The sequence below is a fragment of the Canis lupus genome, chromosome 12, assembly GCF_011100685.1.
Source record: "Canis lupus familiaris isolate Mischka breed German Shepherd chromosome 12, alternate assembly UU_Cfam_GSD_1.0, whole genome shotgun sequence".
Lineage (NCBI taxonomy): Eukaryota > Metazoa > Chordata > Mammalia > Carnivora > Canidae > Canis > Canis lupus.
The window spans coordinates 57,433,009-57,451,793 of NC_049233.1; the positions used below are offsets into that span (position 1 = coordinate 57,433,009).

Here is an 18,785-nt window from a genome sequence, read left to right on the forward strand (position 1 = left end):
GAAACGAAGAGGAGAAACTAGGAGAAACTAAAGAAAAATGAACTCTTTGTTTCCAGATATAAAAGGGCCCGCTTTGGGGAAGACCACAGATTCAATGATTTAGAGCAGGAGTTGACGAACTATTGCCAGCAAGCCAAATCCAGCCTACAGCCTGCTTTTGTAAATAAAATTTTATTGGAACAAAGGCACACCCAATCATTTATGTATTGTCTATGGCTGTTTTTTACACTACAACAGCAGGGTTGAGTAGTTGTAACAGAGACCATATAGCCTGCAAGGCCTAACGTATTTACTACCTGGGCCTTCATGAAAAAAGTTTGTCCGCCACTACTTAAGAGAACGATTCTACCGTAATGAGTGCTTTCAGCATTTCTACAGGTCTAGAACACATAAATGGATGGATTAAAGCTACATTATCAAATGTGCTATAGAAAAGGAATTCAGAAATAAAAAGTGAAAAATTGTATGAATCCCTTATTTAAGACTTAAGATATCTATTAGATCCCCAAGTCCACAAATTCTGATTAGTTCTGTAAAATTCAATAGAAGCACAAGAGTAGCTCTATAAAATTAAAATACAATTTAAATAGCTTTCAGCTTTAATAATGCAAAACAGCTGATTCATTTTCAATTGAGTTTGTAATTTTCAAACAAAGGCCCAACCTTATTTAAATCACCATGGAAAGGAATTCACTAAGGAGTGACTGGATCCATGTTAATTTCTCCTATAGAATTATCAAAACAGGAGTGCCTGGGTGGCTCAGTGGTTAAGCGTCTGCCTTTGGGTCACATCATGATCCCGGGTCCCGGGATTGAGTCCTGCATAGGCTTCCTGCATGGAGCCTGCTTCTCCCTTTGCCTATGTCTCTGCCTCTCTCTCTCTCTCTCTCTCTCATGAATAAATAAATAAAATCTTAAAACAGCAACAACAACAAAAAAGAATTATCAAAACATACTGTAGGTGAAGGCTGGCATTTAGTAGTAGAATATATGCTCCTAAAGAAAGAATTCTTTTGCATTCCACCTAAAATCTAACTACAAACCAGCTTCAAAATCCAATGGATAACTATATGGCATAGAGAATTATTATTAATGCCTCTCCTCATTATAAGGAAATTTATTAAGAGGTAAAAGAAGGAAATTCAAATTTTCATTCACAGTTTTTAAAGAAATGCAACCTATAAACTACATAACCTTCCATTCTCCAGACTTCTAAAGTCCTAACCAACAATACTTAATAAGATGATAACTAAAGTTTATTACACTCACATGTAAGTTTTAGACAGTCCAGATTTATGGCTTAGTAGAGTCATATTTATGCATGGCATGTACATTTTATAATACAGTGAGACACTGTTTAATCAATGTGTGCAGGACTGTGTTCACCATTTTATATTAATACAGGTTTATAGTTGTTATAACTAGTTTATGACCTTTGTTGCTCAGTTAAAATTAATTGTTGCTTATCTATAATAAAGAATGCAACCCTTAATTATAATATTCTTAATATAGGAAAGTAGGATTCCAAATCAGTATTCTCTACTCTAAAAAATGATTCCTAGAAACCATTCTAAAGGATCGTTAAAAGTTTATATATTATAGAAATATATTAGCTAAATAGAGACTTGTGACATCACCTGATCACAAACAAATGCACTTTCACTGATCATTATATTTCAAAAACATCAAAATAATATCTACAAGTAATGAAATGAGATTTTATAAAAGTATATTCACTATGAAAATTCATAAATTTGCATAACAGATTCCACCAAAGAAATCCAAAAAACACAATCAATTAGCATAATTTAAAATAAACATATGTATGGGGGCACCTGATGAGTTTAGTTGGTAGAGCATGTTGACTCTTGATCTTCAGGTAATAAGTTTGAGCCCCACATTGGGCATGGAGATTACTTAAAAAAAAAAAAAAGAAAAGAAAAAAACCATATATATGTATGAATCTTTCTCTAATTTTTTTTGCCCCAATGTTCTAATCTCAATAAATCTGAGGAAGGGAAATAGAATAAAAATTGAAGTATTTTGAGAACTGATTAAAGTACTTGAAACTATATATAGAGACAATCATTATTCTAGAATATTTAAATTCAATTACAGAGATTTGCTATGAACCTTCTACAACAAATTGTTCTCTTTTATACAGTTTAAATATACAGTGTGATATGGGTTATATAATGACACATAATCACAACTGAATATCAGAATATGGTTCAAATAATTTATTAAATTCCCAAAGGTCAAATGTATGATAGAACAAAATCTTGGACTAAATCACAGACATTGGCCACCCTGAAGCCTCATTTCAAAACCTATTTTTGCCCCTGTTGTTGTGGATCTCTTTTGTAATCATACAGTTGAACACAGCTTTGCTCCCAGAATACTACACTGACAAATTTCCATATCAGCCCATAATAGATGATGGCAGAGATCTGCAGTTACAAAGTCATGGCAGTTTCCATACCAGCTGAACTTGATAGTGACCTTACTGACTATATGTAAATATATATAGTTTCAATCAGAGGAGTAAGGGTTGGATTGTCAAAGAAGCATGTAAGAGGAGTCTGAGGCATATATTGGTTGACACTGTTCCATTGAAAAAGAGCACACTAGTCCAAAAACTTTATCTATCTTCTTTCCTGTTAGGATGAAAGTGTCAACCTGTTCTGTGCTGATGCCTTTAATCATTTAAGTCACATAACTAATTCTCAGTGTTCTCATTCTAAACTCACCAAATCAGTTTTATAAGTATAATTTGGTTTCCCTTATGATATGCCAACAGTGAGAGAATGTGCTAATCAGCTATCTCTAATGAATGATGTCCTTTCTGGGTAGATTTTTTTATATCTGATTTACTGGTAGATGATAATGAGTCTGATCCCCAGGAGATGACACTACCCCCACATCCCACCTCACTGCACTGACAAGTCAGACTTCTTGACCCTAAATGAACCCTGACCCTGAAAGAACCACAGCCTATTCTCTCGGGTCACATACAATCAACCCCACCAAAAGATTCACATTCCCACTGGCACTTCTATAAAGCCTATCAGGATAAAAAAAGTATAGATATATTCTTGTCTGGAGACATATATTAAAGACTTTAAAAGTTGTTTACTTTAATTTTTAACTCTTAATCCTGTGTAAGAAGAAATTATTAATATCCTTTTGTTTTATACATTATCCAGCCAAATTAATATGTCTGAAGTGGACTGCATTTAAGTGGCAGTTAGCCAATGACCACCTGCATTAGCTGATTTAGGTGACCAACATAGGTTTTTCCTATCTCGATTTCTCTTCTTGGACTGTTACCCACACCAGCTCTGTTACGTGAGTGGCCATCTCTTTCATTTAAGTTTGTTAGCTGCACTGACTCCCTTCAAGGCAAGGCCATCTCTACTTCTACTTACCAGTATAAAATAACATGTTCTTTAAATCAAATAAGAATGTGGTAAGGAGACCACCATTATCTCTGTGTCAGAAAGCAAATTCATGGCACTAAATCAAATCATACTGCTTTCAAAAGACAGTGTATGTATCCTTTGTGGGACAGCTGAGGCACAGGGTGGTATGCATTTTCATGTATGTATCTCTTCTTTGCCAAATAAACTGGCACAGATGACAGAAAATATGAGGAGAGTGCTGACATGCAACAGAAGTAAAGATCGGCTACTTTTGTTGTCTTCTAGTTGATGAAGATGAAGGCAGTGGGGTCCTTGAAACTGTCGTCCCTGCCTAGTAGGCCAAGTCAACAGCTGCCAAACCAGACTTGCGGATTACTGTCATATACTAGTCCCCCACAATACCTATAATCAGTTTTTTCACTTCTTCAGATTCTTTCAATTTATGCTCTATCATTCTTGAAGTGAGGCAATCAAAACTGGATGCAGGTGTTCCATTTATAACTCCAACTTTTAAAAAACACACTTGGTTTTCTTGTCTGCTGCTAAGCAACAGAATGACATTCTTACTGAGCTACTATCATGCCCCATCTTACACCCATTCCAGATTTTTTTTTTTTTTTACAAACAAAGAAAAGGTAAACAGGCTCCAACTTCTAACACTAATCCAGATTGTTTTAGTAAATGCACAGGATTTCTCTTAAAGATATTTTTTATGCAATATGTTAAAAAGTTATTGTTATGCTATCCTCTATAAGCTGTATTAGTTTATTAGGGCTGCTGGAACAATGTACCATAGACTAGGTGTTTTAACAATAGAAATTTATTTTTGCACAATTCTGGAAGCTAGAAGTCTGAAATCAAGGTGTCAGCAGGGTTAGTTTCTTCTAAAGCCTCTCCTCTTGGCTTGAAACTGGTCGTATTCTTCCCGTCTTCACATGCTCTTCCTTCTGTGTATATCTGTGTCCTAATCTCCTCTTCTTATAAGGACACCAATCATAATGGATTAGGACCCATCCTGATGACCTCATTTAACTTTAATTAACTCTTGAAAGACCCTTCCTCCAAATACAGTCACATTATGAGGTGCTGGGGACAGGACTTCAACATATGAATTTGAGGGAGAGACAATTCAGCTCAGAACACAAGTATTTAAGAGTAGGTTGCAGATATATGCCCCTTTAGAAGTAAAGTATCTTCTACTTATTTTCAAATGGTTCAGGAAAAAAAAATTATGCATATGGTAGGAGAATCTACTTTTTATGCTACCTTTTTTAAAGTCTAAAATCACTTTGAAATAAAACATTTACTTTTAAGTATTTAAAAGTCTATTTAATGAGTTAAATTTTTACAGCCCTCCTCTTGTGAAAATACATCATCACATATGGCAGAAGTAGTACTTGTAATTAATGTTTATCATACATAATAAGAATCTTGTGAACAGAGAGGAAAAGGACCAGTGGGGCAAAACAAAGTCATTCCCATCATTATATATCCAAGTCTATTACAATTATCTCTTCATCATGAATAGCAGAAGAACCTAAGTTCAATAGAAGTTTCTTTTCTAAGTTTCCATCTTTTGCCTAAAATGTTGTCTATACAACCCTAGAAGATCCATCAAATTCATTAAAAAGAAAACTACCCTATTTGCCAATCCATTTCACTAGTTTCTCTGGTATCACATAGTAAAATAAGGCATAAGTCTTGGCTCAAGGGCCACTGCATCTAAAAAGGTTGCCCAACAAGGGTCATTCTCCAACGAAGCACAAACCGGTGACATTCTTAGTATGCATTTGGGCTTACTGCACACCAGTCTACTTTATCTCTCTTTATCATAATAGTATCTTGTTCTTTAGTAGGCGTACGTTTACTGCTCTGCATCCACTGAAGTTCAACAAATGTATAACACTAACTCAGCAAATAGCTTATTTAGTGATTTTTTTGGTTGAGTTATAAGAAGACATTTGTTATTTCTCTGATGAAACAATTTTTCATCTCAATCGCAAACACATCTAAAAAATGAAAAAGATCTCATGAAATAAATGAATAAAACAAGCTGAACTATATTTCACTATCTTTTAGAGCTAAAAATTCTGAACAAATACAGTTCAAATATTTTCTTACAAGTTTTTCAAGTTGCAGATCTACCTATCCATCTGCTTAATACATGTGCTTATCTAATAATGAAAAAAAAAAAAAAGAACCGATAAGAGCTAGCTATTACTCATTCATTCAACACAAATGTACTGAATACCTACTAATACGTTCACTACAGTAAACACCAGACACCGTTCTATGTACTAGTCATGAAGAAGTATATAGTCAAACATGGTCCTTCTAATTATGGAGTTCGTAATTTAGGAATCAACATTCCTTGTACCAGAAATAAATCAAAAAGGTGAGAGAGAATTTAGCCTAAATTTCCCTTAGCACATGATGGGAAAGATACTCCTACTTTGGAAGATCTATAAGAATACTTCATGGAGGTGGAAATACTTGAGCAAATCTATTTGAGTAAATCTAAACTACCATTTTCACATTTACACAAGTTTATCTAATTTCTACACAAGGTGTGTAGTTTTTTTAAACATATAACCTTAATTTGTCTTCTCAATAGCCAATGTGATAGGGTAAACTTGTTTTTTTTATTTTTTAGTATTTTATTTTATTTTATTTTTTAAGATTTTATTTATTCATTCATGAGAGGTACAGAGAGAGAGAGGCAGACACAGAAACACAGGCAGAGGGAGAAGCAGACTCCATGCAGGAAGCCCGATGTGGGACTTGATCCAGGATCATGCCCTGGGCCGAGGCAGGTGCCAAACCACTGAGCCACCCAGGGATCCCCTTGTTTTTTAAAAAATATTTTATTTATTTGGGAAAAAGCGAGAGAGAGAGGATACAACCCCAGTTTCTGACAAGGTGACACACGAGGCTCACCGGTCAATGCAGCAGCCTTGATGGTGAAATGTGTCAGGTAGGGAGAAGCCCACTGCCCTGTGCTCATTGCCTATTTCACCAGGGGCTCAGGAAGGGGCCCCATCAGCACACCAGAATCTACCTACCAGCATGTAAGGCAATTCTGACCCTACTATACTTTCATCCTCCTGGGTCCTCAGTCTTATTGAGTAATCAGACCTATAACATGCCTGGTATGCCTAACCACTTAAGAACACACCACTAGATATCAACAACAACACATCATATTTTATATACCAGAATTATTTGTGGGATTATTTGTCCCAGTGCTACTGTCCACTATGGTATAATATTGAGAACTGGCCTATGTTTTCTTTTCTTTTCTTTTTTATGATAGTCACACACACACACACAGAGAGAGAGAGAGAGAGAGAGAGAGAGAGAGAGGCAGAGACACAGGCAGAGGGAGAAGCAGGCTCCACGCACCGGGGGCCCGACGTGGGATTCGATACCGGGTCTCCAGGATCGCGCCCTGGGCCAAAGGCAGGCGCCAAACCGCTGCGCCACCCAGGGATCCCATATAAACTGTTTTCTTAAAGCAGTTTATTATGTACTGATTCCACAAACTATTACTTAAATATTTCTAAATATAATTTAAATAACTTATTTATAAATGCAAAACTAAGACTTCAAAGTAAGTTTGTTCATAATAAAAATAAAAGACCAAAATTCCACTTCCCTGTAGTAGTTTCAACTAGAAAATATTTATAGAATATAAATTAATAGTTTATATCTTATACTGGATCATGACATTGTATATGTTAGTTCTAATGTTATACTTCCTTACCAATTGCAAACTAGAAAAGGAATAGGTAGTAGGATAAACTCTCTGCTTTAAATAGAGGCAGCCAGGATACCTGGGTGGTTCAGTGGTTGAGCGTCTGCCTTCGGCTCATGGTGTGATCCCGAAGTCCTGGGATCGAGTCCCAAATCAGGGTTCCTGTGGGAGCCTTCTTCTCCCTCTGTCTATGCCTCTGCCTCTCTCTCTGTGTCTCATGAATAAATAAATAAAATCTTAAAAAAATAGAGGCAGCCAAGTTATTAGAATAACTACCATTCTATGCTTTTATATATCTTATAATTTTATTTATTTTTTTAAAGATTTATTTATTTATTTATTTATGATAGACATAGAGAGAGAGAGAGAGAGAAGCAGAGACACAGGAGGAGGGAGAAGCAGGCTCCATGCTGGGAGCCTGACGTGGGACTCGATCCCAGGACTCCAGGATCATGCCCTGGGCCAAAGGCAGGCGCTGAACCACTGAGCCACCCAGGGATCCCCTATCTTATAATTTTAACTTAACACTGAAACCACCGAATCTGGGTTCAAATCCCAACTCTAACTTATTGCCCTGTGCCACTGGGAAAGTTACTAATCTTTTGGGACCTTCATTTAATCATCTGTAAGATGAGAGTGACACCTACTTTCATTGGACTAGTGTAAAGAATTAAATTATATGGATGCCTGGGTGGCTCAGTTGGTTAAGTGTCTGTCTTTGGCTCAAGTCATGGTTCCAGAGTCCTGGGATTGAGCCATGCATTGGGCTTTCTGCTCAGCAGGATATCTGCTTCTCCCTCACTCCTCCTTCCTGTTCCTACTCTCTCTTTCTCTCATATAAATAAATGAATATTTAATAATTTTTATTAATTATAAATAAGCAAATATATATATAAATAAATAAAATCTTCCAAAAAAGGAATTAAATTACATGCAAAATGTCTAGGCCAGCAAATAATATACTAGGAAGCTTTCCGAAACTTTGGGACTAAAACCCAGGTCTCCAATATCCCCTAAATCTTTGTTTACTATGTACACAAACTGACTTAAGTCTTACAAAATGGCACAGATGTATGTTTATTAGTGTAAATTATATATAGGCACATAAAGTGTAACTCTACCAAATCATAAATCTGACCTCTCTGAAGTTAAATGCTATAACAGACTCAACATTTTATAATAATAATTTTTGCTTATTTTAGAGCTTTGTAGAATTTAGAAAAATGGGTAAAAGTGGCACTGGATAATTTGTATTCCTTGTTTAAAAAAAACTCTCTGAAGAAGTTCAAATTTGTATCTTCTTTTTCTTCTCGTATATTTCCTTAAAGCCAACAGAGGCATTTAAAATTAATTGCTGTTCCTTTTTTTCAAAATAGTTTATAACATCTAAATGTACTGCCAACAATTATGTAGAAGGCTTAGAGAGAATCCAAACCCCTTAACTGTGTCTTCTTATTCCCTGTTTGCTCTTCATCCACCAACTGAGAACAGGACAGGAAATATACATGCATTGAAGAAAAAAGTAGTGACATGATGCTTTGCTTAAGTGACAAGGGAGGTGTTGGCAGATTGATATGAATACCACTGTAGTAGCTCCTGCTTAAGAGCCCAGCGGATCGTGCTGCCTTCTCCCTTTATTCCTGTCAGCTACTGAGTACCCATGTCAGTGTCTGATATTGAGCCCAAGGATGAGAAGACAACAGAGGTGAACAGAGTATAGGTAGAGAGCACTGAATACAGACTTTCAGAAGTAGGAAAAGAGAACACTGCCTGGCTAAGTTTTTCCCAGTTTCGAATTTCTTATGTCACTAAAATGGCATTATTTTTTATGTTATTATAAGTCAACTGTAAATCATTAAAATTTAATTTTATGAATTTTTTACATATTCAGTGTCAGAAAAATTGTATAAATTTATAAATTATTTTTGTAATATTATAGCAAATGGACTAATAAAAATAGACTTTAATAGGTAGTAATGTAGGTTACAACACAAATTTTATTTAGTGGAGTCATATGATTTTACATCTATATTTAAGTAACTGAAGGAAGCTGGAGCTGATGCTATCTAGACTTAGATACATATATATAGATCTCCACTCTTGAGATAGGAAATCTTCTCAGTCTTTTATAAACCACACTTTAAAAATATATATATACTTATATGTGGAATTTAAGGACCAAAACAAAGGAACAAAGGGGAAAAAAAGACAAAGAAAAAAAACACTCTTAAATAAAAAGAACAGACTGGGGGTTGCCAGAGGGATAGTGAATGGGAAGATGGGTAAAAAGGAAAAGGGGGATTAAGAGTACACTTAACATGATGAGTACTAATGTATAGAATTGTTGGATCATTAAACTGTACACCTGAAACTAATAAAAAATAAAAGAAAATGATTTAAGGACTATATAGTTATATTCTATCAGTTTCTTAAGGTAAATTAAAGAAAGCTGGACCACTTAATGATTTCCTAAAACCTGGATCATGTTAATATACAACATTTCAAAAGTATCCCATGGGATATCTTTTTTAAATAAGGTACATAGCAAATTAATATAATTTCTTGGGTTTTCCCCCTATTTTTCTTCCTGAAGATTCATTTAATAATTAACTTTGCTATATTTCTTCTTAAAGTTAAATATAACAAAAAAAATTTTAATGTGGCATTATCTTGCTCAGAGGATCTCAGATTTATAATACATAGGCCAATAAAATAGTAAATATATCAGTAAAAATAAGGTATGGTATACTCTAAGAATGGATGGACCTACCCAAGAAAAGACAGCTGACAATTTTATACTCACAAATGGTAAGTCATTTCACAACAGACCAATGAAAACATAGGCTAACATTGTCTTTAAACTGGCATTCAGAGACAATAGTCCTTTCATTTTACAAAAAAATGAATCTAGGAATTTGAGAGACTATGTGACTCAACCTAGATCATTAAGTTTGTCATGGGGCCAGAACTAAAATCAGTCTTCTTTCTACCCGAGCAGGTCACCAGTTAAACTCTAGCTAAACATTTTGCCCCCAAATTGAAAATATTTTATTAAACAGAAGCTCTTATACTCATACTTTCAGGCTTCCATAGATTAGAAAAAAACATCACATCTGTAAAAAGGTATATAATCTGATCTACCACTAAAAAAGGCTATATACCCAGATGGTTTTATAGGTAAATTCTGCAACAGTTAATTTCCATCTATTCAAGTGATGCCAGATGAAAGAAAAATGGGAGTTTCCCAAATCATTGTTCTATGCTGTCATGATCCTAGCCTCAGACCTGATAAAAACAGCATGAAAAAGAAAACCACAGCTCTTAAGAAAGCAGATATAAAAATTATTTTTAAGTATAAATCCTTAAAGAATATTTACTATGAACCAGGCACTGTTGCAGACGCTTCATGAATATTAAATCATTTAATCCTCACAAAAACTCTTTGTGATGCATACTATTCTTATCTCCATTTTATAGAAGGGAAAGCTGTAGCATAAGGGATCAAGAAACCTCCTCAAGGTAATAATTCATAAATGATAGAGCTGGAGTTCAAATTCATGCAATTTGGCTCCAAAATATTAGGAAATTAGCTTAGTGCTGTATTAAATTAAAAGCATGTAGGGATACAAGAGTCACTATTCAACATAAGTCATCATACTGATAAATAAAAGAAGAAAAAAGATGAATGCATTAATGGAGCCTTAAAAATAATACATATTTTTGATAAAATATTCTTAATCAAACAAGGATGATAAAAATTACTTATTAGAAAGCAGTATCAAACAACATATAAAATCAGTAAGCTGCATGAGGGACTGTGTCTTTAGTTCAATACTAAGGTTCCAGTGCCTAAAACAGTGCCTGACACACAATAGGTAGACAAATATTTGTTGTATAGATATTTTAAAAATGAAACATTAAAGAAATTCCTACTATATAAAAAATAAGACCGGTATACTTGCTATGACTCTATATTTAGTAAGTTCTATCTAACGAAGCAACACTTTAATCATTGAAAAACAAAAAAAAGTATTAATTTTGAGATTATGTAATTGTATTAGAAAATACAAAAGCATAAATAAAAAGTTATTAGAACAATTATGAGCATTCAGTAAGGTAAGCAGATACAAAATAAATACACAAAAAACAATAAACTCTAAACTAGCAATAACCAATCAAAATTAAATAGAAGAGGAAACTGTATCTGACACTATAAAATGCAAGAGAGAAATCTTTTAACCAGAAAGATATAAAACCTAAGTGAAGAAAACTATAACATGCTCTTGGATGTAAAACAAGGCATACATGAATGATGGAAGCCGTATTAAAGAGAAAAATGAAATCAAATGAATGTACTTTTAATAAAATCTTTGCTGAAAGATACAACTGGAAGAAGAATGTACAAGGATTAACAAACGTGTAAAAATAGAGATGAGACTTTCCCTACCACAGAGTAAAACATACCACAAAACTGCCCCATGATGAAACTATTTGTACCAACTACTATTTTTTGCAGCTAGTATTTATTGAGAGATTGCTATATTCTAGGCACCCTCTAAACATTTTACATGTGATTTAATTCTCACAATGCCCCGGCCCTGAGATCTGTATTTTTTTATACTATTTTAGAGAAAAGAAAACTGAAATACCACAGGTTAAATACATTGACTAAGATACCATTAGAGACAGTCAAGGGTTCGCTACAATGAGGAAGTATCTGGTATACAATTTTGGAAAAGTAATTTGGTTATTTTACTCATTCATTTCATTTATCAAATGACCAATCTTACCAAGTACCATCCTAGATGTTCGAAAAATGGCAATGAGAAAGACAGACAAGGCTCCTTCCTACCTTCCTGAAATTTATATCCCAGTGTAAGGAGACAGATATTAATAAGAAAACAAAATCACTTAAGAGTGATACAGTTGCTAAGAAGGAAATAAAACTGGATAATATGAAAGAAACCAGAAAGAGGGCTACCTTTTTATAAATGTCCAAAAAGTGATCTCTGAAAAAAAAAAACTTGAATTGAACACTGAGCTAAGAAAAGGGTAGCCACATAATAAGCTGGAAAAACATTCTAGGCAGGCAGAAAAGCCAAGAGCCATGAGCTGGGACCAGATTAGAATGTTCAAGTAATAAAAAGAAGGTCAACATGACTGAAGTAAAGGAAACGAGTATATGACAAGTGAGTCTTTACTACAGGGGCCCAGGCACACACTCTTTGATCCAGCAATACCATTTACAAGACTCTATTCTAGAGCAATAGCAGTAGGTGTATGCAAAACTCTGCAAAAAAGAATGTTATTGCTAGATAATTTATAAAAGGAAAAGAACTGGAAAACCCTGAGCGTTGTTCACTTGGGGAATGGTGGAACAGATTACGGTATAACCTATACTACACAGTTAATGAAAAGAGTCAAATGCTGTATGTAGTCACCTGGAAAGAAGTCCTAGAGATACTGGTGAAAAATGGAAGTAGATCAATATACATGAAAAGATTCCACTTTTCATTAATGAGACTCCTAAACTATGGTACTGAGAATTAATTTAACTCCTAAGTCTGGCCCTGGATAAATTCCACTGGGTTTCCTCTCTCCTGCACACTATCATTCTACCTCCTTCTCTAATTCATTCCTTGTCAGCATTTCAGCTCACCTAAGCTCACCGCTTAATTCTTTACCTGAAAACATGAACAACATTACAAAAATTTTAAGAACATAGAGAAGAACATTTTCCTGTAATTATAAAAACAACAGATTAGACTCTAAATAATTTTTAAATGACTAAATCAGCTCTATTAATTTTAGAATACTCAAGTGGCATCAAAATCTATTTAAGAATCAGAAAGCATATTATCATGAGCAATTACAGGCAACTAAATATTCAGTTGGCTATCACACTAGCAAAGATGTGAATGGTGATATTCATACCTCTACTTTTGTTCTGTAGAGAACAAGTCGTTTAAGACCGCATAATTTGGCAATGTGGTTGAAAGCTTGAGGTGGTAGTTTATCACAGGATGAGAGATTTAAGTCCTGTAAATTTGGACACATCTCAGAAATAATCTCCAAGCAAGTTTCATTAAGAAAGTGGCTGCAGGATAATTCAAGGCGCACTAATTCAGATCCACAAACCTTCAGAAACCTGTAAAAATAATGTTACGTGTGAATTTTGCATAGTAAAAGATATTTTTGCAAGTACATTGAATTACCTCAACTCTTAGTAGACACCTTCAGAAGAATGCATTTTTATTAGAGAAAATGTTAAACTTGTTTCACTTAAATTCTCATTTACTACCTATCAAAATAGGTATGATTAGGCTAAAATAAATCACTTTGATACGATAAGATGTATTTCCATCATATAAAAAGTGAGCTACTGCTAAGTAAAAAATTAAGAAAGCAGAGAATGTATATCTTCTATCTAAAATTCACATCTGAGTTGGTAAGGTCAAAAACCAAAAACATAACAAACCTCTTAGAAGATATTTTCCCCTAAACAATATCCACCCAGTTCTGGATAATTTATTTTGAATGCGACACAGAAGGTGAAAGCTTTAATTAAATGACCTTAAAATAAATCAGACTAGCCTCCTCTCAACTAAAGAAATATCTGAACTGGTTTAACTGTACTACTGTAATGTTCCTTGTAACTGTTACTATTTACTAGACTGATGTTGAAATTAATACAAGATATTCAATTGCAGAAATACACAGAAAATAATTCACAGAAAAATTCAACATGGCAGACATAAAACTCTATATCAGAATAGTAATAACAATATTTATCTTAGTTGCAGTACAGATGAGGGCAACAGTCCTGTCCATAATCATCATCTGAAAATAATATAAAACTAAATGTGAGTCTAGGAATATTTGAATCCATGAAACTTGATCAGTTAAGCATATTAAACACTTAAGTGCACCAATCATCCCTGTCTAGGACTCTTGACATTTTCTTGCCTATCACAGGGCCACATCAGTAACATGCCATTAGTTTATTTATGCCACATCTTTTTTTTCCTGAATGGATTAATTAGCTTTCAAGTATACATATAAAGTAAAATTGACTAAATCAATCACTTATGAAAATAAAGGAAGTAACATTGGACTTCTAAGTCAAAAGATTAATACTTTGCCCTGTTCCACTCCCTGGCATATGCCCTTGGAAAAGGCATTTAGCCAAGTCTCAGCACTTTCTCCGCTGTAAAACGCAGACTAGAATTACATAATAGCACTCACCACGCTGCCTCATGGTTTTGAACATCAAACAATATGTGAAGCTATTGGTAAAGGTCAAAGCACCCCACAAACATAAAAGTTGAATCCTGGACAACTCACATTATACAATTAAAAATTCAATTGCTACAAATTTATTTTAAATGTTGAAAATAACTATTACTCACATATCTTATTTATACCTGAACAACCATTTATCCTTAATCCACTGCAATATGTGTTTTGTTCTCCCTAAAATTTGCCCTTTCCTTTTAAATGCCAAATTCAATGCCCTTTCTTTTCAGTGCTTGAATTACCTGACTTATTGTGGCATTTCACACAACTGCCTACCCCTTCCTTAAAATTCCCCAACACTCCTCAAGCTACTCCTTCTCCCGGATTTCTGCCCACCTGTTTCACTACTGTTACCTTTGCTAAGTTGAATTAGCTAAATTGCAGTTTGCATCAAGCATGTTCATTCATTCATTTAACAAATACTTACTGAGGTCCTATTTTGACCCAGATATTACTCTAATGGGAGTTAGTGGACAAAACAAAGTCCCTGGTCTCATAGAACTTACTTATATTTTGGTAGGAGAGGCAGGCTATAAATAAGTAAACGAGTAAAACAAATACTGTATTAGAAAGTAAAAAGTGTCGAGGAGGAAATAAAAGCAGGGCAAGGCAATAGGAAGTATCAATGGTATCACTGAGAAGAGGAACAAGACCCAAAGCAAGTATGGGAAGTAAATAAAGCAAAGTATGGGAAAGAACATTCCAGACTGAGGGAAGGGTAAATGCAGCAGCTTTGGTGCAGGATACTCTGGAGGCAGGACACCATATAGAGCGAGGAAATATAAAGAGATTAATGCAGGAGGTACAAAGTAAGGGAGAGATGAGGAGCAGGTCAGAGGAGGAAGAGGCAGTTCATACAGTATATGTCCCATAAGCACTTTGGCTTTGGGCATTCTCAATCATTAGAGGGTCTTGAGCAGACGAGTAACGCAACCTCCTTGTGTTTTAGCAGGGTCACTCCGGTTTCTGTGTAGAGAACAGACAGAAGGGGAAGTGGAGTATAAACAGGGGGACAGTCGGGACACCACTACAACATTCAGGAAAGAGAAGAGGGTGCACTGGATCCAGGTGGTAGTACTGAATGTGGTGCACAATATTTGGATTCTGGATCCATTTCAAAGGTAGGCAATGTATACTAAATGATGACATATCTTCTCTACACTGAACTGAATTCAGACTCCTCTATTCCTCAACCACTACTTTTTTTTTTTCCCTCTTAACTACAATTTCCTTCCCCACTAATTTGTTTATACTGAGTTTATAAGCTGCCTCAAATCCTTTGGCAACTGAAACAGATTTTTGGTGAACCTAACAGCACAAGGTCAGGAATGGAAAAAACATTTGATGAGAGTTTACTGAATGTACCTTTCAATTATGAAAATTCACTTGACAAATTTAACTTTCCTCTACTCCAGAAGAGACTAAGTTCTATGGACTCAGGGTATTTTTTCCTTACTACAGTTAAACTACTCTCAAGAAATACGACAAAATTAACAATTTTACCTAACTTTGAGTATAAACATTATAGGTACTTCTTCATATTTTTGTAAGCTACAACCTAGAAATGGATGTAGAGTTTCAGAGAACTAAAGACTATTCTATTTTTATCTGATACTTCTACAAGTATTTGCAGATTACAAAAATTAAGTGAGTATATTAACTCAAAATCTTCAGGCACCTTATCTCTTGAAGGTCTTCACTATTTGGCTAAGCAGTTTATTCTATAATTATTTCTCATGCTGGACTTGGAATACTTTAACACCTCTTTTCTCATTACTCTCATTATTGAACTTTTTTCCTCTAAAGAATGTACAGAGTGATGTCAAGCCAATCAGCAGAAAGCAACTCGTTAACAGACTAGAAAACTTCCCTAACTGGGACGCCTGGGTGGCTCAGCGGTTGGGCGTCTGCCTTCAGCCCAGGGCATGATCCTGGAGTCCTGGGATGGAGTCCCACATCAGCCTCCCTGCATGGAGCCTGCTTTTCTCTCTGCCTGTGTCTCTGCCTCTCTGTGTATCTCTCATGAATAAATAATAAAATCTTAAAAAAAAAGAAAACTCCCCAAATTGTTTTAATAAATGACAAAATTTGAAAGCACAATAAAGATAATGATCATGCTTATACTACCTCTCTGACTTTCCCTCTCTTTTTCAATATTGCATATTTTTACTCTGAGCAGATTATTTGGTCAATATCCCCATACTGCATCTTCCTAAACTTACAGGATCTACACTATCTACTTTTTCATGATCTACAGTTCAAGAAGGCAGAAGTAACAGCAGACTCAATTAGCTTAACACAACTCTTGTTTCTTAATGCTCCTCTTGTAAGTCTTATTTAATGCATAATTACATGCATGTTTTTGTCTTGGTCATCCATTTATTCATCTCAATTGTGATACTAGTCACTTGAAAGGAGAACTACAGCTTCATTTCCTACAGCCTATTCTTTCCATGGTATGAATGCTCACAATGTATTTCTTGATATTGAGGGTATTATGAGAAGATCTAACTTCAAATGAATAATCCCAAACTAGGTCTCTTGCTATGGGAAAGAAATAAATGGCTTATCTTTATGTGGTGAATTAATTTGTCCAGAGTAATGTAGGTACATAAGAAGTAATTTACTAAATGGTAAACTTGCACAATGAAATAATAAAATCATATGAATAAATTATTTAATCTGAGTTTACTCATCAAAATAAAAGACACCAATCCTCTCAACTTGTGTGATGTGTAAAGGTAGGGGGGAAAATAAAAGGTAAGGGGAGAATTAGACATAAACATCTATGGCTTCTGATTGCTAATGGTACATTTTGTCAGCTGACTGTGAGTTTTATAAAACAGCATATTTAAGATCAATCTTTAATCTCATAAAATTTGGAATTTTATTTAATACATCTGATTCAAAATAAAGCCATTAAAAACAAAACTCTTTGTTGGCAGGGGAAAGAAAGTCTTAAAATTATCTCAAGTCTCTGGGAACTGATATTCTAAAAGAGACAACTGTATAAAGCATGGGTAGGCAATTGAATAAACAAATAAGCAATAAGCTCTTTATCCTATAAAATTTTAGCTCTGTGTCAAAACATCTAATAAAGTTCCTGAATCTAAAAAGCATCCAAGAATGTTTTATGAAGGAAACAATTAGAGGAGTCAAGGGTAAGAATATCTACATAACTGAAGTAGAGATCAAAGTGATTAATTTGGGCAACTCTCCGAAGAAACATAGTAGTGGAAAAATAAACCCAAGGCTTTTTGAGCATCAGAGTGATATGATTAAACCTCAAAGCACAAACAGGCAGGGGGGCAAAGAAATACCCAAGACTTGAGGGAACTGTATTATAAAAGAAAAGTGGAATTATAAAAGATGCAATTCTAATGAGTAATGATATGCATGAGCAGTACCTGAAGTTGCAAATCACAAATCTGGAGATAGAATAGGATTTTAATAACTGATTAAAACTTTAACTTCTTGCTATTCCAATTCAGCCTATTTTCCTACTATTTTGAATAATATAAATTCCTAAAAGTTCTTTGAAATCCAGTTAAACAGTTCCAACTTGTGAGGAAAGGTTTTTTGGCAACAAAGATAAAACTGTATCAAACTTTTCCCAAAGACTTGCTCAAAAGCAGCAGCTGATCATCACTGGGCTCTAGTTTAAAAATGTACTTTTTTTCTTTAAAATATTATAAATAAGTCTTATTCACAGTAATGAGCATAAATAGACCATACTTATTCATAGATTATTCATTAATAATCAAGCCATGAATATTTATTGTTTATTCTGGGAACGCTGCCTACAAGCCATAATGACTATCGATTCAGCAGTCAAGTCAAGGGGGCCACCAGCAATCAGTAGGTGAAACTCCAATGTCTCCCACCCAGAAAAGAATTCTCTCTCCCTGGTATGTAAACTTTTTATTTTCTTAATGGGAATGAGGACTATGCATAAAGGAATTCTATCAAGATTCAGTTTTACTGGCTGAAATACTACAGTAAAATATGGAAAAGTTAAATTTATGTATGTACCTTTATGATTATTCAAACAGCCCCACAGCAACTAACATGGCTGAATTGAAAATGGAAAGGAAATTGCTGGTGAGAAAGTAGATTGGAGCTTTAATCTTGCAAAAGAAGATCTTTATCCATTATGAGTCTAAAATTTAAAAAGTAGCATTACTAAACTTTCTTCTCACAAGTTAGGTCTCAGTTCCTGCACCAGAATGAGTCAAATAAAGGGAGTTCTGAAACAATGATTTAATATTACTGCTACATTTTAGTCATCATATCACGGTCACATGCAACATTTT

At 34.5% G+C, this 18,785-nt stretch overlaps 1 protein-coding gene across 3 annotated transcripts in view; it reads right to left on the reverse strand.

Moving 5' to 3' along the window:
• FBXL4 (F-box and leucine rich repeat protein 4) overlaps positions 1-18,785 on the reverse strand; it is a 78,358-nt gene that overhangs the window by 24,219 nt on the left and 35,354 nt on the right. For all 3 annotated transcript variants that reach the window (XM_038554779.1, XM_038554780.1, XM_038554782.1), the window contains one exon: positions 13,111-13,324. In XM_038554779.1, coding sequence (XP_038410707.1) covers positions 13,111-13,324 — 214 coding nt within the window. The remainder of the gene's footprint in view (positions 1-13,110; positions 13,325-18,785) is intronic.